The 25,696-nt window shown below is 35.6% G+C and overlaps 2 protein-coding genes across 2 annotated transcripts; one reads left to right on the top strand and one right to left on the bottom strand.

Moving 5' to 3' along the window:
* Window positions 1-278: 278 nt before the first annotated feature.
* Window positions 279-6,930, top strand: LOC120340662 (uncharacterized). The gene is made up of 8 exons (XM_039408976.2): window positions 279-815; window positions 1,162-1,272; window positions 1,599-1,736; window positions 2,247-2,483; window positions 2,694-3,021; window positions 3,410-3,651; window positions 5,492-5,667; window positions 6,078-6,930. The coding sequence occupies exons 1-8, from the start codon at window positions 450-452 to the stop codon at window positions 6,754-6,756; spliced, it is 2,277 nt and encodes a 758-aa protein (XP_039264910.2). The 5' UTR covers window positions 279-449; the 3' UTR covers window positions 6,757-6,930.
* Window positions 6,931-9,689: 2,759 nt separating this feature from the next.
* LOC120340682 (uncharacterized) lies at window positions 9,690-22,129 on the bottom strand. The gene is made up of 17 exons (XM_039409019.2): window positions 21,861-22,129; window positions 21,661-21,759; window positions 20,545-20,606; window positions 20,101-20,220; window positions 19,532-19,679; window positions 19,304-19,387; window positions 18,810-18,956; window positions 18,501-18,633; window positions 17,390-17,624; window positions 16,876-17,047; window positions 15,277-16,424; window positions 14,448-14,622; window positions 13,987-14,072; window positions 13,023-13,181; window positions 11,281-12,176; window positions 10,738-10,885; window positions 9,690-10,211 (listed from the first exon to the last, which is right to left on the bottom strand). The coding sequence occupies exons 1-17, from the start codon at window positions 22,075-22,077 to the stop codon at window positions 9,960-9,962; spliced, it is 4,281 nt and encodes a 1,426-aa protein (XP_039264953.2). The 5' UTR covers window positions 22,078-22,129; the 3' UTR covers window positions 9,690-9,959.
* Between the last annotated feature and the right edge of the window lie 3,567 nt (window positions 22,130-25,696).

Here is a 25,696-nt window from a genome sequence, read left to right as displayed (position 1 = left end):
ACACCCCCAAGCGTATATTAACCATTGCTTTCGTTTTCTAGAACTATTTCCCCTAAACATACCCCAAAATGAATATTTCCTGTACCTTAAAGCGATTTCTCGTCATTCCCGCTTTTTGTGAAATTTCCCGCTTTTTAGTGAAATTTCCCGTAGTTCCCGTCATTCCCGTAGTTCCCGCATTTTAGTTTTTGCAATTTCCCGTCGTTCCCGCATTTTAGTGCATTTCCCGTAGTTCCCGTCGTTCCCGTTTCCCGCATTTTAGGGTTGCCCATTTTAGCCAAAGAGACTATAAACTTTAGCCAGTGGACCTGTTGAAATCGAGGTCCAAGGATAAAATACATTTGCTAATACTATTACAACGAGGAAGATATTTACTAACGGACTACGTTATCTTATTATCTGATATACAGATATAGGCTAGTGCTGTACTTCCGTTCTTAGATCTGCAGATGGGAACAATGAAAAAATCCGTTCAATGTGTTGACGATGCTAAATCTGGACCACATTCTTTCGAAAGTTATGAAGATATGATGAACAAATTCATAAATTTCAATAGCATTTGTTCATATCGTTGGAGAAAAACACAACATCAAGGGAAAATGTATCTAAAGCCTGAAGAATTTCACATTGTGATGAAATCTAAAAGAAATTTATCCTGGTCATCTCGAGGCCGAAAAGCAAAAGGTGTTACTCTTGAATTTGATGGAATTCCATATGTTATCATTGGAAGAGAATTTTTCACCTGTCATCAAGGACCAGATGTCGATAGATTACAAAAAGCAAAGAAGAGAAAATTGGAAGAAACTAAAATAAATGTAAGTTTTCAAATATTTTTGTATTTCTAAGATATTATTTTGAATACAGAGGTATTAATATAACTATTTCAGTAATTAGAAAAAATTCAAATATAAAATCATTTTAGAAAATATTTCTTTTTACGTAATATATTCTTCGTTTACTGTACACCATATGACATTCTATCGTTCTTGGACTAAAAAGTAGTTCAGATTCAAGTTTTTGGAAAATTATTTTCAGTTTTTAAAAATGGTAAATTTATGCCAATCAATATAAACATAATCAGGTTTTCAATTAACACTCGTGCTTAGGTATACTACTATTACAGTATTATAAAGTGAACAAATTCTGACTTCTTTTTACCAGCAAGATCCAACTTATTCAATTAAAAGAAGAACAAATTTCCAAACCACGAAAAAGAAAAACTGTCCAGCGACTGTTGAGATGTTATACATTGTTAAAATTTTGAACTTGAAGGTAAAAAGAGATGTTATACATTGTTAAAATTTTGAATTTGAAGATAAAAAATTCTCTTCATCTTTGTCTGATCAAAATAATTTTTTTTGACAGTATTTTATTACTCAGATCATTCGTTCTTTCCCATTATAATGAAGTCTGAATGTCTTTGTTTTTGAATAATTAAAAATTATAGCATGATGGCTTCACTACATCTGTTTAAAATTTAAATCTAAAATATTCTAACAATTAGAACGAATTATGATGTTGATCTCTGACGTATAATGGAACTCTTTTATTATCCAAATTCTAGTAAGATTCATAAATAAAAATCATTTTTCATTCAGATATCGAAAGATAATAGGTGGGATCGTGCTCTAGCTGCTCAGAATTTTCATACAAAGTATGACTGGGATTTCAAGCATGAATATCATATTTATCTGCCATCGAAAATGGAGCATAAAGGTCATCCAATAATTAAAGAGGTGTGAATACTGATGTAGTATATGTTTGCTTGGTATTTTATTTTAAACTAGAAATAATTATAAAATTTTATTAATAATTGCCATGCAGAATATTAAAACGTAATTACCCATTTTTGGTAAAGTATTTTTATATTCATAAAATTTAATTTTAAATCACTTCTACTTCAATCCAAATCACCTCGGACACCTAATTGTGGTGATTTGGCTGAGTGCCATAGATTAATTTGGGCGCTTCAGAAGTGTGTGTACCAATATGGATGTAACTAATGTTCGCCTACTTCACATCAAGTTGTGTAAAGGGATTGAAACTTACGGGTAGGGGGAATTCACTTGGCTAACACAGACGGTCCCCAAACTCGTAATAGAACTAAAATTGGAATAAAATTATGGCTTCACCCTAACCTGGTACATACACTACGGGAGTAACCTAATTTGTTGTACGATTTCATTGATTATTCGTTTCCAAATAATAATGTTTTATCCGTAATTTCATTTTATTTGCTCTGACAGGACTGCAAATATCTATTCCATTTACTCAAGGATTCGAAAGTGGAAAATAATATAAACATTGTTGTGTCAAAGGATTATACTAATTCTTACATAAATCAACCCCACAAAGGGGGTCCCTTGGAGAGTGCGATAGTAGAATCTGAAGAGGCCAATGTTTTACTTGAAGTTCAGAACGATGAACCATCATTGGAAGAAAAATGCAAAGAATTGACTTCAGATGCCAATTATTTTGTTAGGGTAAATATATATATAAACAGTAAGCTGAAATGGTTTTGCGAGTATTTTGTAAATTGAAAATTTATCGATCTCATGATTTTTTGCTCGTCCCTGATTATTCCATAGTTTTGGATTCTGCTTGTTTTGATCACCTTGTATTTACTAATAAAAACACGATTTAAATTTATACTTAGTCAATTTTAATTAAATAAATATTATCCAATATTTCAGGAAAACGACAATGCAAATGGGACAAACTTTTTATTTGTTTATCAATGTCATTGGCAGAAACGTCTTCTTTCACTTTACGGCAACGAAGTTTGTTTTGTGGATGCTGGCCATAGAACATGTAACTTTTCACTCCGAACATTTTTTCTTCGTGTCAAAACCAATGTTTGTCATATTGTTGTTGGATTGTTTATTTGTGAAAAAGAAGACAATTTTTCAATTAAAGAAGCTTTGTCAAAATTATCATGTTGGAATGAAAAATGGGCTCCGAAGAATTTTTTAACGGATTATGCAACATTAAAATCTCAAGGAATATCGTCCGTTTTCCCTAGTAAGGTCCTATAATTCATCTAACTTGCACATATAAAATTTTATATTCTTAAGAGGCTGGAGAGCATGTTATTGGACTTACAAAATGTAACCACGCCCAAGTTGATTCTTTAAACATATGCAAGCAAAATAGCATACTTCTTTATTAAAAACTTTTTTAAAAAAAATATTTTTTGCGACAAATTTCAAGCTACGAAAAATTTCTATGTATGATACAAAATTTTTTTTTTCCATTTCAAAATAGAGGGTTTTCACACGCAAAACCAATCCTCGGGTATGCCCGTGTATAAGACGTGTACAATTGATTACGGTACATTTTATTTCCTTTCGTTTGTTTCAAATAATGTGTGAGTTATAGATTTTGAGAATACTTGGTTACCTCTTTACAGAAAGCACTGTAAATTTATCTGATTATTATCGGGAAAAAGAATGGTCTGAATGGCTTTGTCAAGAAGAAAATTGTCTGAGAGATTCAAGTATTGAAATACTGAAGTTGGTACGGGCAATTGCAAGAACTACCAGCATCTGTAGCTATGAAATTGCAAAGAAGCAGTTACAACAGAGCAGTATCTGGACTGAATCTTTGGTTCTGCAAGCTTATTATAACACTGTATGGCAACCTGTTGAAGATGTGAGTTTTATCAAAAATTGAATTATTTTACTACTAATGAAACCAGTACAGTAGCTGGAAATATGTTCTAGATCAGTGGTCAGCAAACTGACCCAATCATGGCCGCCAAACGTTTTTTAGTGGGCTTCCACAATAAATTTCAGTTATGCGCAGTAATACACAAAAAAGTTATATAAATCCAACATTGCATATAAATTTTTTGCCGAATGGATTTTGTTCATGTATCAAACATTACGTTGATTTCAACTATACTCTCATTGCAACTATTGTGGTATGTTCATTGCATTAATCGCACGGCGTGTACTGCTACTTTCGGTTGTTCAATCTTTGTATCGCCACGTATTAGGGATGGGCCGGGATTCGGATCCGGACTCGGATTCGAGTCGAATCCAGGCATTTTTTAGACTCGGATTCGATTTCGAGTCCACGTCATTTTTACCGAGTCCATAATCAATTCTGTTTTTACTAATTTACGCATATGTTTGTACTTTTACCTCTTTAAATCCCACTACATACCTTAACTAGTTAAAATTCAAAGTTAGATCTGTAGATCCCTCGTGTGAACACTCCTAATAAAACGACGGCAGATATCCAGATATTAAAAACTATTGATCACTTTCACTTATAACAATGAAGTTGCGCCAGTCGCCTTCAAACTATCTATCCTTTTCGGTATAGATGTGATAGGCCCACACAATAAAATATGTGTTAGCGCAATATTTTTGAGTTTTTGATTCGCGTAAAAATGAAACATGCCCTGGATCAACCCAATGGGGAATCTCATCAATACCTCTTTTAATTTTAAATCGATTTCATTACGTGCAATCCTTTCGTTAAAAAGGCAATGGAAATCATGGAGAGTTTTAGAACGTTTACATGAACTGCTAAATTGCAAGCAGATGTACCACAATGTATTGACGACGAGTGTCATTTCTCTACCATATGCGCACGTGACATAGTAAATTTACGACTAGAAATATCTGGAATTATGGGAAAGCATTGTAGTTAAAAGTTTTTTATTTTTCATATTAACATGTAAGAATATTTAAATAGCCGACCAGAATTGACGCAAGGTGGTGGGCTGGAAATCCAGTTCATAGCCAAGGCGCACATTGACCCACGTTTACGTTTGTATTACGGCCGCCAAAAAGAGGAAAATATATATTTTAAAATGATTCAACAGCTATCTGCGGAACCATTAGGAAAAAATATGAGCTACGACGTATATATATTTGTGAGCGCACGATGTACTCATGTAGCTTGGTCAAAAACGTGTTTTTCTGCTTTTTTATCATGACGTCACGGACTCGGCAGATTCGATTCGAGTCCTTGACCTATTACTCGGATTCGTCGAATCTCTGTAATGCCGGACTCGTCCCATCCCTACCACGTATACATGTTCACACTAGTTTTAATTACAAATTGGATGTCCCTTAATTAATACATGTGGTTAAATTTGAAATTCCAACGAAATTGTTAGCCTTGAAACCTGCCTTCTCCATGGGAAAAAACTTCACCGACCACTGTTCTAAATGCTCTCTTATCTGCTACGAATTAACCTTTTAAAATCTTATCAGAGTCAATTTGCCAGAGTGACTATGACATATGTTGATTATCATTTTTGACTCATTCCCTTCATAATATCTTTTTAATAGGTTTACTTGATGCAGAAATAATGCTAATGAATTCTGCATAATATTGAAGCTACCATCTTCCTTTATTATACCATCCGTATCACATAAATATTGCTATTATACTTTCAAAGCTATTACGGTACTCATCTCTTGAGACAATTTTCGTTGTTTATTGGCATTTCTATATTCACTATATGATCTTTCAGAAATGGGTCCAAGGCTTTCGTGATGAATCAAAAAATATTCTTGTGCTGAGTAAAGTTGGCTCAGAAAAGGAAAATGATTGGATAAAGAATTCTAAGCTTCCAGATTTCTGTGACTTGCCTGTTATAAGGTTGTTTGAAGTTTTAGTGAATGAATTCTTTCCAGAAAGCTATAAAAAGTGAGTGACAGCAAATTTTATTTAAGATATAGCTTTGAAAGGCATTTAATAGTGTGTTTAAGCTATAAATCATACAATCTGTATGTGTTGTGGTACTGGGTTACATTCCTTACTCCGTTGAGTATACAGTGCCAAGTAATATAATTGTTTGTGTCCGAAGTTTATCTTTTTCTATTATCACCTCGAAGCGTCTTATACCAGGTTGGTTTAATTAACACTGTTTGCTCCATGTAAATTTGTTCCCAAGCAACGTTAGGATTTCCGTAACAGAACCTGTAAATTTATTCACCACTTTAACTTCTGTTTGTGTATGTTTGTACCCTAAAGTGTCAGTACATGTGTGATGATTTTGCTATATTTTTACCAAAAAAATTTCATTTTAAATAAAGATGATTTGAATATCTTTTCAGATACTTTGATCTAAATCTACGAAGCAGTGAAGGATACAGGAATTATCATGAAAGTATACCTACATTCTTGCATAACAGACCCCGATATCTCATCGAACATATTATGAAGAGAGTTACCAGTGAACTTCAGTTGAGCATGAATGACATAAAGACTGTATTACCAAATCAATTTGAGCTTCGAACCCAACCAGGGTCTCATGAATTTCACTCTGTATTTTTAGGAGATGACACCACGCTGCCACACTGCAGCTGTTTAGATTGGAATAAACATAAATTGCCTTGCAAACATATTTTGTGGCTGATAACTAGATTTGAAGGGAATGGCTGGGACAGTCTATGTCCCTTTTATAGTAAAAGTCCATTTTTTCGACTTGATGATGAAGTATTTTTAATGAGGAATGAAAATTTTTCTGATATTTGTTTAGAAAACACAGATACTAAATCTAAAGTAAATAACTGTGACGGCGATTATATTATTACAATATTTTCCGAACGGGAGGTGTTAACACCAACACCTATATCGCAAAGAGAAAATGTTATAACCAAGTGGAATTTGATTTTAAATGGAATTCAGAAAGTTGAGGATGGTGAAAAATTAGAAAGACTTGATGTACATTTTGATGATATTTTAGCATACCTTCAGGAAAACAGAATAAATGACTGTCTAAATTCTGTCTAGACACCGAAGCTCTTTTCTATATTATGGTATATGTGATAGTGATTTTTTGATCTTATCGTTATTACTTATTAAATCCTCCAAATAATGCAATACCTGTTATCATTTGCATCCAAATCAGCCGATTATTTCTGGGAAAGCATTCCCATCAAGTTTACTTATGCAATATCTGATTTCTATGAGAGGGTGTTTTTTTTGCATGTTAAAGAGTTTTCACTCAGTTGCCATGCCTGTCAAATCACCTAAATACCAGAAATTTACCTGCTTATTAGTTTCGATAGTCACAAGCTGCAATCGAAGTTAGGCACCGTGGTCCCGGAGTCTTCAATAATAAAGAAAGTTGTTTTTTCTACAGGTTTTTATCAGTTATAACATAAAGTAAAAGAAAAAATGCATTACAATTGAAGATTTACTTTTATATCAATGATAGTGAAATAATGCGCAGATCGAGAATATTCTTACTGCATGTGTTTTTCTTTAAACAGATCGGCTTGATAAGAAGTGTGATGCTACATAATAAGTGCGAGCTGTGGTAAAGCCTTCCACACCCGAAAATTCTGGGACCACGATGTAGCATTCGAATGAATGAAATATCAGTGATATTTAATATAATATCCTTTCAGCATGAGCTGAGCATTCGATGGCAATGTATAGATGTTACAGTAGACAGTTGCATTATGTCCTTCCACAACTAAAGGCATATTTTGAAACAAATAATCCAGATGTTGCTCATAAAAATCAATTTTATGAGCAATACTAGATATTGGGCTTTTTCCTTCAATATCATTGAAAGGGCATTCATGTTTAACATTAAGAAAAAGATGCATTCCATTACCAGACTTCATTTTGTATATCCTGTTTATATTTCCTCTCAAAATGACACTGTTTCTTACAAAAGGGTTAAATTGTTTAGCAACTGCATCTGGATTGCTATCAACTCGCTTGTCATCATATGAACGAGGATTAACATCTGATAGTTCATCATGTACATCTGTTTCAAATTCACGTATTGCTGTGCCTGCAAGCAGTTTGTTCCACGTTCTTGGTTGTGAGAGAGCCCAACAGGTTCTTGAAACACCGCGTATAAAAGATCCAGCCATTTTTTGACTAATATATTAATTTCTGTTAATGAAATGAATTAGATATTAAAATATGAAACAAAATATTACACAAACACACTTGAGTAATTGGGAGCAATAAAATTATACCCATTTAAAGATTATTATTTTGTGCATCACTAGATAAACTTGAGGTAGGCCCGGTGGTAAAAAATTTGAATCTACACGTCTCCATTTGCCAAAAGAATGCCTGTTATAAACACAGAATCAATTATATTTGAATGTAGTTCAGCATTAATATCTAATGTCGTCGTTTCAATAAACTAAGGTCCTAATAGGATAGGATTTACATATTTATCCTGAAGCATGGACTTGATAGTGGAGGAAGCCGTAACTGCGGCGAGGAGTCCAGCAATCCTCTCGTGCATAACTATATGGAATTCGAACCTGCGAACCCACGCAGTGTAATCAAGAGGTGCAGTGGCGAGCATATTCCTAACGCTTATCACGATGAGCCACACCGCCACCTAACTTTAGTAACCTTAGTTTTTTGAAACGATGACTTTGGGTACCGGTAATACAGTATTAATGCTGAACTACATTCAAATATAATTGATTCTGTTTTTATTCAAGAAACCATAGTTTACGTCAGTATCAGCTTCCTCAATTCTATAGTCATAGTCAAGTTTATTTTTTCCCACTCAGTAAAAAATAACATACGAAATTGGGAATGGTTATCGAGCAGCGACACCCGAGGTTCAATATCTAACTTTATTTTTCTAACCCCTGCGCAACTGTACCGCCACCAGTACCGTACCGGGTACCGGTATATAAGCAAAAATACAGGAATAGGATTCACATGTTTATCCCAGGACCAAGGGAAGAAAAAAGCCTTTAATCGAACCACGGCCTCTCGCCCCGTTACTAGTTCAGCAGCGAATCCCAAACAAAGCGCCAAATTATCGGGAAAAAAACTCACTGCATACGCTACCCCTACCATACGGTACCGGCACTCAACGAAAAAAAAAATTGATGCTTTCATCAATAAAACTCAATTTTGTCATCGCTAATGCATACTTTATGACTTTTGGAATTTGCAAACACGTGGAGTTAAAGAATAAGGCAAATTTTCCCTCCTAATCTCTGCTTGATTTTCTTTCAAAATGCAAAAAAAATCACTGCGTTCGCTAAACTCGGTTCAGCAGATAAATATATTGCAGTCACAAAATTTCAGCAAGTAGTGACTATGTCTACGCTCTAGTGCGCCCCCTTTGACAACTGCTGGATAGGGAATATCGTCCAGTTCAAGTCCGGATATGGAATTATTTTTGCTTTTCTCTCATTTTTTATCTTTCGGTGAATTTTTCTTCATATATATAATCTGCGTAGTAGTCCCAGGTAACTGTTTACTGTCGCGACAATTGGTATTCACAAAACTATCCACCACGTGATTGGAACCCAAGCAGGGTAATCAGAGGTAGGTGCGCGGGAATTCCTAACAATCTGCACAATGCGCCACGCCGTTGAGCCCAAACCATGGCCATCATATAACGACCATGCCCAAATTTCATCAAGAGTTTTCCGCCATCCAGAAATTTTGGTGCTGGACGCTCGTATCATTGGAACAGTAACGGTACCTGTAACAATTGCTATGTTAAATCATTTGATGCAAAATATTGATTGGCTTTAAAGTTTATCTCTTTTAATGCTTGGATAATGTGGTCAATCAAAGTTTGAATCATGACGTGTAGGGTACAGTGTAACATAGTATTGCAATAAAGGGAACTGGCTCCATGGCTTAAATTAGTTCCAGTTCATGACAAGATCTTTAATTGAAGAATATGAGGCTGCTGAAACGGACAAAAACATACAACCATACAATTTGTAAGAACAGAGAAATTTTGTATTTGCAATGAGTAAAAACAGTGCTTGGACTAAAAAATAAACTTTTATAAAGGAAAATACTGAAAAAGTGGGATTTGGCATCCCAGCACGAACTACTAATAGAAGACAAGACATGAGCTGAAAATTTTAATAGTTGCCCATAATAGAATGTTTGAATTCACACAATGGGACTGCAATGGGAAATAATGCACAAAACTTTCTTCAATGTCTGAAATGAAGTTCCGGGTAACCAATCAGCGACAATTAACTGTCATCTTTGGTCTCTTTCATATTCAATTTGTCAATATTTCCAAGCATAGGCGATGTTGAGATATGACCATCTCTTGCATTTTCATCACTGGCAATTACAGACATTTCTTCATATTCTGTTGTTTGTCTAACAAGATCTTGAAATTTTGAGATATAATCAACACTGTTTTCGTTTAGCATACACTGCAGTTGGATATCAAGTTCTGGATCAGTCCCAGACAGGAAGTTGGAAGATGAGCTTTGATCCTATAAAAAGTTCAATAAAACTTTGATTATGATTGAGCAGGATAATCAAGTTGAAATTAAAACAATAGCGTACATAACATATTGGGTAATATATAATTCAATTTGTCAGTCAATGTCTGATACTGGCGTTTAAATTAAACATCCTGTTTGAATAAGCCAAATGGAAAACAGTTGTAAAAATTTAAATATAAAATTTGAATTTTTATACCGATAGCGATCATTACTCGAAATTGCTAAATAAATCTTACAGTCACACAATGTAAATGATTCTAAAATTGGATTGAATTGAATTTACATTTTTGTTATTTTCCTGCGCTACAAGACTATTGGAAGTTCAACTACTGATTATTTAACTAAATATATTTTATACGATGGAACCGTAGTTTTTACAGTTTGTGTCAGAGACGTACATTTAGAAATACCATTCGTCTGGTATTAGCAATATAGAGGGAAGCTGCAGTTTCTGCATGACAGTTAAATTGGTATGCAGAAAAAACATTTTTTAGAACACCAACAACTTCACTACCTGAGATGAAAGTCTTTGTTTTAATTTTGTCGGTGATGATTTTTTTATTTCTTCAGTCGGAGAAAATGAAATTTCACGTGAGGCAATGCTCAGTCGATCTTTTCTGTTGTCAAGATTCGATTTTGTCATCAAACCATCCAAAGAATCCCTGTCGAACATGAAAAACCAACTTAGTAGATTTACAGCAAAATACCAATTTTTAAAACCAAAGTTCCTATTCACCAAAATTAAAGCCAAAAAAATGAAATTACTGATAGAATTAACCGACTCGGATCAGAAGGCTTTAATGTGCAAGTATGCAAATAATAATCTCGCAATATTAATTATAATGAGTAATTACCTACTTTTACAAAAATTGAATAATACAAAAATCAATCATAAATACCAATAAAGTTTTTGTTAGCAGATGTTAAACATGCCTGGATTTCCCTATCTAGTAACATGGCCTATGCTATATTGTGTTATATATTATATACGTCACTCAATTCCACTCTTATCAAATATTTGTAGTTTTGTTACTTGCTTAAAATCAGTCCTACTTACTCTGTATCACTGGGTAAAATCTTTTGAGGAGTATTAAGTACACCACTCAATCCTAAGCTGTCCCTGCTGTTTGTGTTTATCGTCCAAGGATGAACAGGAATATCTGATGATTTCATTGGTGTCATGTGCAAATCAAAATTGTCTCTCGAAAGTGACGGGCCATTCGAATTCTCATCCAGAACTCGAAGAGGTGAAGGACTTTCTAAATTTCTTGCAGCAAATGTGTCACTCTTTTTACTTTTGTTATTGAGTGAAGTCAACACAATGTCTTTCTCCCCACCAACAAGTTTGTCCATCATAGACTCAATTGCAAATGAATTCGATTCCATCTCGTGACCCGTCCATGAAATGTCTAGTAAGGAGTCAATGGCAGTAGAAGATGAAACCGAAGTTAGTGAGGACGATAAAGTATTTGCTAAATTTGCAGTGCCTGTTGTGACAACATCAGATGGCAAAGAAGGTGTTGCTAGGGTTGTTACAGACGCAGTATCCAGTCCAGGAAGATCCTGGAGCTGTGTCACAGTCAGTGTTGTATTAGTGTTGGCAACAATTGGCGTAGTAATGAGCATAAATTCATTCACTGCCGTAACCGGTTCATTAACATCAACTGTGCAATCGGTTGTTGTGACAACATTTTGTGTTATGGGAGTTTGTGAAGAATTTGAAATGATCGTGGATATATCAACACTGGCAGATATCGGAGCATCACAGTTTTTTATGGGAGTGGGAGGTGCGACTCCAGCTTCTTTGGCAGCTTGAATAAGCAAGTTTGAGGAGCTTATGACGTTGGGTTGTGTTACACTTGTGTCGATATCGAGTCCCAAAAATTTATCAATATTAAGAGCAGATGATGTATCCGCTTGCAAAGATGACGAGGGTAAAAACCTTTGTGGGTCCTGAAATTTATTAAAAATACGGATTAACACATGTACACATACAGATTACATCTTCACCAGACAACTTAGCAAATTTAGAAATCAAGACAAATTATCTAAACAAGCTGAACTGCTAAGCTGCCTGGCAAATATAATGTAACCCAACTAGAAAACTATGAAAATGTGTTTTAATGGTAGTCTAGACCAGCGTTTTTCAAACTGTGTTCCACGAGACAGGGATCGACATTGCGACCAAATTGGTCGCATGGCATTCTCAGCGAACTCCTTTTCCTCTGGGTTGTGAATTTGTCCCCCAACTGGCGGCAGGCCTCGTGCCAGTTCCGAAGTCAGGGTGTTTTCGCCAACTGTTCAATAACGTTAAACGTTGGCCTGATTTTTTAATTGTCAAGTTTACAAAAATCTTTTCTAAAATTTTCCATAGCCTAAATTTCGGTTATCCACCCTTTGCAATGGTTGTTGGTTGTTGGCTCAAAGTTGGAAGCCTCAAAAGATGTCATGATAAGCGTTTTGCAAGTCAATGCACAAAGTTAATCCATTACACAATTTTTATTATTATCAATTTAACCTTCTAAATACTTGGTGTTCCGCTAGGCGAGATAAAAAGTGAAGGTGTTCCGGGGCAAGTTTGAGAAACGCTGGTCTAGACTAATATCAATATTGTTACCTCAAGTTTCTTCGCATAGCATGGGTTATCACTCATAAACCCTATAAATTCTCATCTGCTTTTTTGTTTACATAAGCCACAGCCACAATAAAACTTTTGTTAAAATCATATATATTAACAAACTAAACAGATCTTGAAATTAAACTAATGCTTCCGAGAATCCATTATCCCATTTAGCTCACCTGAGAGACTGGCATTGTTGGTACTGAAGCCAGAACTGGTTTACTTGGAAGAAATCCAATCTTGTTGGAACCACGTTGTACAAATGAAAATGTTTTCATTTGTTTGAAGCTGTTTTTCTTATTTTGAAGATTTCGATCCAAAACAATTGGTTTTCTGACCTAATCAGGTAAAATATACATGTATTTCAATCAATTATTACTGGAATCATGAGTACCCTGTCAATAGTGTGATAAAATGATGCAGGACAATCTAGACACCATAAGATAAACAAACTATTTATTACTATTTTTGAGAATGCAGTTGCCAGGTGGTAAAATGTTGGGATTATCGTAGCTGAGATGGCATCGCAGGTTGAAATCCCGTGCCCATCACCTCATCCAGGGTACAATAAATTAGGTAGGAAATGTCAAACTGGAAATATTACAGTCCTTCTAAACATGGTAGCTCCTTACTTAGCAGTGGCTGTTTGTAAAGATCTTTTTTCATAGTGTAAGACCCACAAATGTGTCATACAAAAAAATTGAAAACTACGATTGCTGAAGCAGCAGGCCAAAAACACTGCATAACAAAGGATATACAATTCCAAAAAACATTTCAGTTTATAAGTGTAAAGTGAAAACCTGTCAAAAAGTAACATTGGAGTTCTCGGAAAAGGAGAAAATGTTGAAATTAAAAAAAAAAAATTACATGACTATAATTACAAAAAAATGAGTTTTTTGATCAAGGCTCGAAGCAATTTTCATCAAAATATTTTAATTCAAAAGTTAAATGAGTTTTTAAAAATATTTTTTTATTTAAAAATCCTCATTTTCTCAAAAATTTTTTTTTTGTTTGTTCACGTTTGGCCCTTTTGGTCCAAAACCCTCAAGCTGCCGTAAACTTGAAAAACCGTCAAAAACTGCAACCTTCCCATTCTCCAGAAATCCCTTCATATAAGTAAACCTAATATTTTTTTACAACTACCTGTCGATTCGCTCTACGATCCCGATATAACCAATTCAATGTTTCTTGCGATACCCTCGTTCCTTGCATTGGCTGATTAGGGTTGGCTGGAAACAATAACAAAAATGAATACAAAAATTAACATACACTGCTAAAATCAGAAAATAAGTGCAGCTTAATCCTTCATTAAACAAAAATGCCATATGATGGTTCACGTAACCGCTGGTCGGTTACGACTTCCTTTACCATCAAGTCCATGCTTCCGCAAACAAATAATTGGCCGACTAATCCCATACCCGACCTGGACTGGTAACCAGACGAGAGGCCGTGGTTCACAATATGATTAAGTCGCCTAATGGCTTTTCTCTCCATTGGGATAAATATGTAAATCCTATTAAATGATAGACAAAATATGGCAGAAGTTTGGTGAGAGTTCAGGGATTTTGTATCGAAAATATCATGTTAAATCACCCAAAACCTACCTGCAATTTTTCTAGGTTGTCTAGTAATAGGTGCTGCGGGAACAGCAAATCCACTTCCAGGAAATTTATCTACAATTAAAGTTTCCACCGGAATAATTTTGCCGACTCTCCGACTGTGAGTATTTGATGAGGTAGAATTTGTTGAGGATGATTGATGAGAAGATTTATCATCACTCTGTAAAATTGAGTTGAAGAGAGATTTTTAGGAAATTGAAATGTATAGAATTTCAGAATACCAAACGACTAAGTTTAACTATCAATAAATGTTAGAAGTAAATAGGTGAGTGAATATGTAACCCTACTCTTATCAACATCTTTCAATTTAATTCTGTACGTTTCGTTCTCTCCTGATTCAATTTTTACTGGTTCGATTTTATCAATTATTTAATAGGCTATTATGCTGATAATGGAGTCAAAATAAATTTTACTAAATACTAGTTATCAAAACCATAAATCTCAGGAGTGAGAGAGTCCCTTCACAGTTTCAATTTTGTTATGGAATCAATTCTCAATATATCTTAACCAGGTTTTTTATTCAGAAATTGTTTGAATATTTTTACTTCATTTAATAATACATCTTTGAGGTCCAAAAAACATATGGTATTGATAAACTTGGCAATTTAAAAAAAAATTCAAGACTTTATGTACCCATCTATAGACTAAATTTGACGGTTAACTCGGGGTTTATTAACACATTATATTTTGAAAATAAGCTTTTAAAATTTTTGACGCTGTGGTTGCCAAAATATTGCTTGTATTGCGTTGTTGACCAATGGTATAAAAAGTTTTCAACAACTATTCCGAAGCTACCTGATAACACTAAACATACCTTTTGATTAGGCTTTATTATCGCGCACTGCGACGCCATATGTTTTGTTTTTATTTTTGGCGATTTGGGTCGAACATTTTGATTGCAGCTCTCAGCATTACTTTTCTTTTCCGCAGCATTGGCACTAACAAGTTGTGTTAGCTTTGCAGCTTGAATAAGTGCCATCAGACCAGTTGAAAATGAAACTTTATTGGAATCTTTTGACATATTGTCTCTTGAATCTGATGTCGGCTCTTCATTTTCCACAGTATGAACTGTAGACATCTGTATCCAATCATAACACAATTTAAATACAGAGGGTTTTCCGAGCATCATGTAAATCTCAGCAATTGTTGTTTTTCTGCAATCTTTAGCTGTCCAAGTTTGAACATTTTTTTTGCCTGTTTTCGACTTTTTAGTTGGTTTGCGCTTTTTCACTTCACCTGATTTTCCAAAAAGTTTAATAGATAGCACAAGCCTTTTATCTTTTCTAGCTTTTGAACAGCTTTTATTTTCTTTCATTAATCCAATAAATGTATCCTCAGATGTACAATCAGTCATTTTATTAGACACTGGTTCGACTGTGATATCTTCTTGATCAATCAAATTACTGTTTTCAGAAGCATCGACCGAATTTGAAGGATTTGAAATAGAATTATCAATCATGTCAGGGGGTTGTTTTGGAGCATTACATAGTTCAGTATTTGTTTCAGTGACTGTTTCTTCATTAGACGAATGATTCGTTTCCATTTCCAATGTCACTGTTTGACTAATTGTGTCAGACAAAGATGCAGGTTGGATACAGACTGATGCCTCAGAAACTATGTTACTAGATTCTGTTTCAATTGATTGTATTTCAGGCACAGAATTATCACTCACAGGCTGTAAGGAGGATTTCACAACCTCCTCAGGTAAAACATCTCTTGTTTGAGTAGAGTCAATAGGTGATACGACACCACCTTCTTTCATAGCGAAAACAATATCCAAACTCTGTACACCGGTGTCATCGTCACGATTTGGTGAATTGGACAAGTTATTTGATGGTGATAGACAATTGTTACCAATCTTTTGTATGTTGGTATCTTTCAAAATCTCATTGGCACTGTCGTAATCGCAATCTTCCTCAGAACTTAAGCAAGAATCGATAACCTCAGATTCAGAGTTGACACCTGTTTAAAAAAAGACATCATATTCACACCTAATAATCATGGAAGAATATTCTCTCTGAGAATTCAGATAATGAGTAAAACAGTAAATTCAATGTCATTTCAGTGTAAATCTAGGCCTTAGCCAAACACGACATAAAGCGGTGGGCCAGTTACGGATAATAGACTTGGTCATACGGCCACTTGGTTATAAGGTTGGAGGCTTCAACCAAACTCAATATGAATAAAAAAATGTTGAAAAGGCCGGATGAAATGCTTCAATAGGCCGAATCCTGCCTGCGGGCCATAATTCGAGTGCTCCCGTAGTATTCATACAAAGATGGCACACAACCTGAACATAATATGTGTACCAGGTTAGGGTTGTTCAGGTTGTGCATCATCTTATTACGAATACTTCCAGAGCGTCGTAATTTGCCCACCCCTGACATAAAGCATTATCATAGTATTATCTTACCGCTTGTAACTTCAGAATTTAATGCAGTAAGAGAGTCATCCTCATTCTCTAAATCTTCTTTCCTATCATTGACTTTGTCATGATTCTTCATTTTATCAGGTGTCTTTTCAGAACTTTGCAACAATTTACGAAGCGCATATGATACAACACAGTGAGTTTTATTGTTAGATATCTGGTAAAAGAAATTCAAGCTTAATCTCCTATATTTAATCTAAGCCCGGCAAATGGCGCATCATGCTAAGTGTTAGGAATACACCTCTATCACACAGCATGGGATCACAGGTTTGAATCCCGTTGGGGTTATTATGTACGACTTCCTCCGACATGGATTTGAAACAAATACCTGGATAATTAATCCCATACCCGACAAGGAATGGTAACCAAAAAGTCGTGCGCATATGATTAAGCCTTGATACTGCTTACCTCCCCTCCGGATAAATATAAAAATCCTATCCTATATAATTAAATGAAGTCTGATTTTAAAAGTAGATAATGATATAACATAGATAAAAACCTGAAAAACCATGATCCGCGTGTTAACTGATGCATCTGGGGGAGTCTGAATCACTAATGTTTTATCCCAAGTTGATGGGACATTTGAGTGAATTTTAGGTAATTTATCAATAACATTGTTATTTTTCGATTGGCACTGATCAGCAACTTTTAGCAGTCTCCCACTCAAAGGTTTCCATTTCTTCTCCAAATAGGTAAACACTGTCGAAAGTTGGCATTCCATTGACAATTTAATCCTGAATGAAGGACAGATAATATTTGTGTTATTCTGGATGAAAGTCATGATGTTCACTAGAAAAATAAAACAATATAACATCTTTTCTATTAAGTATTCTTTTGTATACATATGGTGTATGGTGCAGAAGTGACTCAAATTCAGCACATCCATCAAATGAGACAACATGCCATAATTTGCATAGGACGGAAATAAGACTCTTGATGAGTGGCTGATGTATGGTTTAAATACAATACAACAAACAACAGAGACTTCAACGACTGTGTCATCTTGGTTGGCCAATGCCTTCAAATTGGTAACATAAGTCCATAGGTATAGCCAGGAGGGCCCACCTCCGAAAATTTTAAACATTTTTTTTTTAATGCAATTGTGCGGCATTTGTAATAAGACATAACTTCATAGCCTATTCCAACACCGTTTGCTCTATTCTTGAACGATTTACTGAAAACCAGACAGCTTCTGGCTATCAATATTCCTTTCACAAATGAACCAAACAAGATCGACAAAAATGCACGCTTATTTGCCTTGGATAACTTCGAGAGCGAAGTACGTCTGTAGAGCAATTCTTCAAGGTAATATTAGATATCAGTGCCTAATTTTATCTGGCTTTTTACCAAAAGACACAAGCGAGCGCCGTATTATGTCATTATACAAAAACAAATATTTGCCCCCCCCCCCAACGAATTTTGAGCTGGCTACGCTCTTGGATAAGTCCACTTTAATGATTGATACATTTCCATGTTAAAACATTCCAAAAAGTAATTTCGAATGTTTTTAAATACTAGACTCATTTTGGGCACCCATGCCTTCATGTTATGTTAAATATTGATTGAAAATATATTGATTATTAGGAATTGATTGCTGCAACATAAAGTACCTTAGTCTGGGATTGTGTGCTATTGAATGTACTTGATTCCACGAAGACATCGTAGCTGGGCACAGTTCGAGAGTTACACAAAGAGGAATTTTCATGCGACGGGTATCACTCACTAATGGAAGATCATGAACTCCTGAAAAATAAACAAAAAATTTGACTCGTTTCTTCTAGTCAAAAAGAAGTAATGAAGTCAACCCCCAAATTAAAGACTACCAATGTTAGCCTATAACTGCATTCCTTTTTCGTCGGCATAAATATGAAAAATCTTTTTCCCAATCAGCACTCAACTAAGAGAACATTAAAACATACCCTCTTTTCCTTGATATTCTGGATTCATCTTTTTCAAAGCTTTACATGATGGAGTTTTAATGCGGAAATTCTTTCCTTTAATTTTTACACTTGTTGTTCCATCTCGAATCAATTCATTCAACTTTTCAATTCCCTTTTTCTTCAAATCTAAATCACAGGAAGGCAATAAACATCCAAATAATACCAATAATGTGATATTTTTAATCCGAGTAAGATCCATGACTAAGGAACTATTTTACACTGGCATGCTGTAAGATCGTAAAGAAATGGGCAATACAGGTTGTGAACATTCATATCATATTCTGAAATCTAATCATGACTCTATTACACATCTGTGACTTAGGACAGAAAGGTCTTGTATATGTATCAGGCTTTGTTAGGTTTACTTTAGTGGTTATTTACTGGAGAATAATACTTTACAAGCAATAACACCATGTGGACCAGATAAAATTAGCACATACTAAAGGAAGTTAAAAAATACATAATCAGCTTACTTCCTCCAAGTTTTTTCCTGATTTCTCCATAATTAATAACAGCATACAATTCTTGGAATGCTTTGTTGATGGTCAGTGGATATGCTAAGAATTAGAAGTTGGGAATTGAAACGATAGAAAAAATACCGAATCCAACAGTTGAAATACGCACAGTCAATACTAGTTGTGATTTATCAAAAAAAAATTTGTTTTATACTGCAGAAAATTGTCATCAAAATAACAACTTACCATCTACATCTATGATCTTGCTTATCATGGTCCAAGTACGATAGTATAAATGCCGAACTTGATCTTTAGTTTTGGCAACACATTCTTCACCTTTTTTGCGATGTTTTTGTGCTATCGCAGTCCTGATTGCTTCAAAGTCTTTACCATACTGCAACAATAGGATGTAATAAAAATGAGTTCTTCAACTGATAAAATACTCCAACCCGGAATTGAAGTTTTGTCTGTTTTCATTGAATTCGGAGTCGTTTTGGAGTCATTTCAACTGGTTGGAATTTCAGACTTTCATTGGCAAAAACCGAAGTCAAAATTCTACACAGAAACTCGAAAACAAAATTAAGTTCACTTGGCATTCTTAACAGTCTGTTAATTAAAGGACACTGACATACGCCGATGTTTTTTGGGGTGAAAATTGGATTTTTTCGAGATTTCAGAGATTGAGTTGGAGTCGAAATTTTTTATCAAGCTTGAGTCAGGGTCAACATTTTCATTTAAAAATATCATGGCGGAGCGGGGTAAAATTACTAATTAAAAATATGGAAAAGTTATATTTTTTAAGCATTTATACAAACCACAGCAACAGCTTCAAAGAAATAATTTTTGTCATCCACAGTCCACTGCTCCCAAACTCTTTTCTTTTTTACTGGAATAATTGTTTCATCTGAAGCTAGCTTGTCAGGAGTCGAAGCTTTCTGAGAAAATAAAAACAAACTTGAATATATCTAATATGAAATAATTAGAACACTTTTTTGTATTAGGCTATATAAGCTTATTCATCCTACAATATAACTATTGGCCACCAAATAAAATTTGAAGTCGTTAATGGTTCAATCTTCAGTGAAAGTGATTGTTTTGATTGAGTGTCAAATTCGTCAATTAAACGTGAATATTTTCAAGTGGGATACTATTTCATAATTTTCTGAAAATTTTTATGAGTAAACACTTATATAACAAAGCACACGTTACTTTGATCAAAAGACAATATACAACCACTTGCAGAATACATCCCTCCATACCTCACATCCCCCTTTGCTATCTGGAGAAAAATTTGCATTGTTGAGCTTTTCTTTTGATGTCCCTATGATATAAAGAAAAATGAACTTTTAAAAAATTCCTCAGTAGCCTATATGACAGTGGTTCTTAAACTTTTTCGAGCGCGACCCAAATCTGAGTTTTATGAATACTCGCGACCCAATCCTAAAAAAACGCAAAATGTGTTTTTAATGTTGGTACAGTTTGACTCAAATACAGACAACTATTTATTAGAAACAGTCCATTGACTCAGTGAGATTGATGAAACTGAAATTTCCTTTTTCATTATATCTTCAATACACAGCTCTATTTTACTTAACGCAATACGCAAGTTGTCACGGGTATCGAAGCGATTGCGAGCTTAGTTTTGATAACCGTCAGTGCCAAATATCCTCGCTCGCACAAGTGCCTTGTCGCGAATTGTAGCAGAAAAGGCGTCCGCTGTCCGTCGCAAACACGACATCCTAGCTGGCCTTCGGTATCTCTCGCAATATACAACTTTTTACTCGTCACATGTGCACGCACTGCTTTCTTCGCCGTAAATGGTGCCTCGAGATGAAGTCACATTTTCTCTAGATATTGAATAATCTAATGTCGAGAAGCGAGCTTTTTCATTGCGTCGTCTATTACAATTTTCATTACCAAAAAGACACCCATTTTTGGTTATTTTAATCCACTAAGACGACATTCCATGCAGTCAACACAACGACAAGCGACTTGCATGGTTACCGATACCATAAAAATAATACACGTGACTGGCTTATCAGAATTGTGATGTAACAATGAGCTCAAGACAGTTCTTTCCGTGAATGAAATTTTTTATTTCATTCTTTTCAAATACCAGAGTTTAGAAGCTAAATTGAAACATTGGAAAAGCTGAAAATTCGTCCTTCTCCTCTTAGATTGCCCTTGCATTGACGACCTTGTCGCGACCCATTTTTAACCTTCCGCGACCCATGTTTGGGTCGCGACCCATACTTTAAGAACCACTGCTATATGACCTAAGATTTTACAGGGGGACCCTAAAAACAGAACCCATAAATTTAAATGAAAAATATAGAAAAAATCCAAAAATCAAATTTGAAGCAATTAATACAAACCTTCAGTAATTAATGCAGTACATTCGTTTAATCTTGCAACAGCAGTTTGTGCTGAAGTTTTTATTCGTTTTTTACGACTTGGTGATGGATTCGAACGATCTGTTGAAGTAAATGTGTATAGAACAATATTGTAATAAAACAAACATAAAATTTTCAGAATATTCAATATATAGGCTTTTTCAGAAATATAAAGGCTGTACCTGTATTTGACTCAGGCCTGAATCTTTTAACTGGCTTCACGGTCGTTCTCAAAACGGGTCCAGAATTCTTTTTGTCAGACTGAACACCTGTACCTCCTCTTCTCCATACTCTCCCTTGTTCAAGCTCTGCTTGTTGTTCTAATGTTTCAGACTTGTTTGAAGTTTCTAGATCACCTTGGTCATGTTCATCATAGCTGCTTTCAATGGCAGAAGCCATCTATTATGGCCATGCGAGATATATCTAGTAATACCATATCTGTGATACTTTTTAAAAAATAAAGAGTAAATTCAAAAATAACCACTTCAGATACAGAAACATGTTCTTCAAAGAATTTCAACTAATGCAGTAATGACAGTCAAGTGTGAATATCATGTTCAGATGTTACAGTGTTAAGCAAGATAGAAAATCCACTTTGAACGTCTTGGCATCAAGGTGAAGGAACTAAAGAACACCTGGGGACAGCAGGACAACAAATTTCCGAATTGTGAAAGCAGTTCAAGAATTCTTAACCATGTAACCAGGAAATTCCCATTCTTTCAATAATACCTATCATGTTCCCCCGAAAATAAGACTGGGTCTTATTTCAATTTTCTTCTGAAAAAAAAACACTAGGGCTTACTTTCGGGGGATGTCCTATATTGCCATTTATGAAAAACAAAATTACAAAGTAGAGAATTACAATATTTTCAAATATACAAAATATGAAAAAGGATATCTCTTTATTTACAAGTAACAGTTTTATTCAAAATAACTACAAAACATAGATTATTCATCATTTAAAACATGTAGGGCAGATTTCTTGCTATCGACTAAAATTCGCGTAATTGACTAGGTCTTATTTTAAGGGGAGGGCTTACCGTATATATATTAAATCATTTTTAAAATTCAGGCTAGGTCTTATTATCGGGAAAACACGATAGTACCTCATTACATATACCAGTATACTGATATAAGAGACTGTTTGTCTAGAGCCTGGCTTGAGATGAATACGAGACGCCTCCAAAACAACGTCTTTGCCTTTTTATTGCGCATTTTCAAATTAAAGCACAGTGCATTTCGACCGACGCGGCTGTAGTTCCCCACCCACCTTTTTAACAGGACTACTCTAAATATCTGTACTAGTACACATTTGCTTTATTTTCTACAATGTTGCATCTGTACAAAGCGATTGGCCTTCCGCAATGTGGTTTGAGCTGGATTCTTCAAATCTCTGATCTATTCCGCGTCTGATCGTGTTAATTTTTCAAATCGCCGCCATCTTGTTTCTTCCGCGTCCTTCGCCCAGTCGTCATATTTCTTGTACTCGATATCGCCAAAACCACAAAAAGACGCATATATTTATGTACGATTTCGTCATCTGAGTTTAATATATATTTCTATTAAATTATTTTCTTGCAGTGTTTACAATTCAGTGTTGTTTTCGAAGTATCGAACTTACAGCGATGCGTTTCAAGAATACGTTCTGATGTCCCATGACTCCCATCCGATGTGCAATCTGCACGCGGGTGCTAAAATCTGTACCTGCCCTAAATATAGATGTCCGTGGGTGCAAATATAATGAAACGTGCAGTCTATTAAATTTGAACCTGTGCGTTGGTGTAACCGTAACACGACCTTATCATTGCAATATATACATCTCAGAAATATATCTGATATCTGTTTGGAACGCTAGAATTGTTTCCAGGCTGTCCCACCCGTTCTGTGAAGCACCCGAATGTAACCCGACTACAATCGGGTGCGCACCAGATTTCTATCAAATATTTTGACCGCTCCTATCAGTCGGACTGAGCAACAGGAGACATAGGATCAGTTTAGGCCAGGGGCTCGTCGTGCTACTAGCAAGCTACAACCTGTTTCTATCCCGACCAACTAATAGCGGCGGATACAAAACTTTGTGATTGCTTCGTGCAGACGAGACTGCATTCTAATAATCGCAGTGGCAGGAAAATTCCTGTCAATAAGCTTCCTCGTGGGTTAAACTTTATTCAACTAGTGAATCTCGAATGTTTTGAAGAATTTTGCATAACGGCCCCTTTACAATTTTTCTGATGACTCGCGGTCCACTACAGAATTGAAATCAAATAGCAACGCGTTGCATCAATCATTCATTTATTGTATGTCATTGGTACAGTTCAATAAGGTGGGTGCCATTGCTCGTCTTTCATCAGTTCATCTATTTTAGGTTCTGTTTGTGACATTACAACACTCATATGATGTCTCATTACTTTGTGTTCCGGAATTTTGTTTTAATAGCGATTAGAACATCAAAGACATGCGCACCAGAAATAAGCATTGGAGTAGTTCATGCTTTACTTCTCGCTAGATACTGAAACTGTTTCATCACGTTCACTTTTGAGAGCCATCTCAGCATTGTTTCTGTATTACAATCAAACTTGCTTCGCGGTACCATATTAAGCTACCGCGGACCCCACTTTCAGAAGTCAATGAATTCTAAGCCAGGGGTGGAACATACGGCCCGCGGGCCAGTTACGTGACCCGTAAGAAACTTAGTAGCCCATTATTTTCGAATGCTTTTTTTTTATTCGTAACGGCTCCATCGGCGTTATTTTATTTGACTACGTCCATTGCCTCGCCGAATGAACGATCTTTCGGAAAATAACTAAGTAGAACAAAACTACATGTTATTGTTGATCACAAACAAGCCTACGATAGAAATGATTTAGACAATTTTACGGGGACTATGTCATTGGACATTACAAAAATCTGGAAAATCACGAATATAAATAATCTCTCTTTGGCGTCACGTGGGGGAGACCGGGGTTAGTTGGAACATCTGATTACTTATTCGTAATTATTTTTGCAGTCATATACCACTTTACAACATCTTGGGCGCCCCACGTACCTATGTTTTTGCCCCACCTAACAGTAACAAATAGTGCCCCTCAACGCATTGCGTCTGCAAGAAATTGGACTTCGAATGTGCGCATGTAATTCGTTTCAACATGCCGCGAGGACGGGGTGACTTGGACCACTCATGGGGCAAGTTGAGGGGTAAAAGAAAAAATGACGAACAAGTTAACAAACCCAAAGAATTTTCTCAAATTCAACCACTGGAGTTCACAGAGGATAGGTCCATTGCAAAAGTTAGTTTTTCTGCACACCTGGCAGTGCCACCTATGCACACCGGCACAGGAAGCTTCATTGCTATGTCATCTTTTTGATGCAAAGCGACGTCTTCTTCACACGGGTACGAAAATGCCATGGCCTCGGTTCTTCTCATATCCACTCGTCTCAAAAATCTTGTTTTCATCTCTACGGTTTCTGCGTCGCTCGTACCAGAAACTTCTAGAATTTTTCAGATATGGTGCGCGATGGATCGAAAGCCTCGAAATCTCACCACAACAAAATCACCCTGCTCGAATGATTCGACCTTTTCGTCTATGTCTTCCTCGCTTTCATCAGTGGTGTCATGAATAGACATAACATCTTCCTCATCTGATGTGGATTCATCATTGATCATCGAACTTTTTCTGGGGATCTTGCGTTGCATAGTTTTGGTATTAGATGCGTCCTTTTTCAGATATATATCTAGCTAAAGCCAAGTCTTTTTCAGGAGTTCGAGTTAAGATACAGGATATTTTCTGTTTTCTTATCACACCAATCTTTCGCGCCTGTAGCTTGGGTTTCGTGATTGGTCGGACCATTTCTGGTGTCACGCCGCTTCCAGACTCGACTTGCGATGGTTCCCTGTTTTCTACGGCAACTTCTCCAGGGGGTGGACGTTCAGTGACCAAAGTTGGAGAGAAGTCATCTTCGACAAAAATATTCCTATCCAAAATATCCAAAGGGTAGATACCTGTTTTGAAAAAACCGC

Source organism: Styela clava, chromosome 14 (genome assembly GCF_964204865.1).
Source record: "Styela clava chromosome 14, kaStyClav1.hap1.2, whole genome shotgun sequence".
Taxonomy (NCBI): domain Eukaryota; kingdom Metazoa; phylum Chordata; class Ascidiacea; order Stolidobranchia; family Styelidae; genus Styela; species Styela clava.
This window is presented reverse-complemented; position numbering and strand designations above follow the sequence as displayed.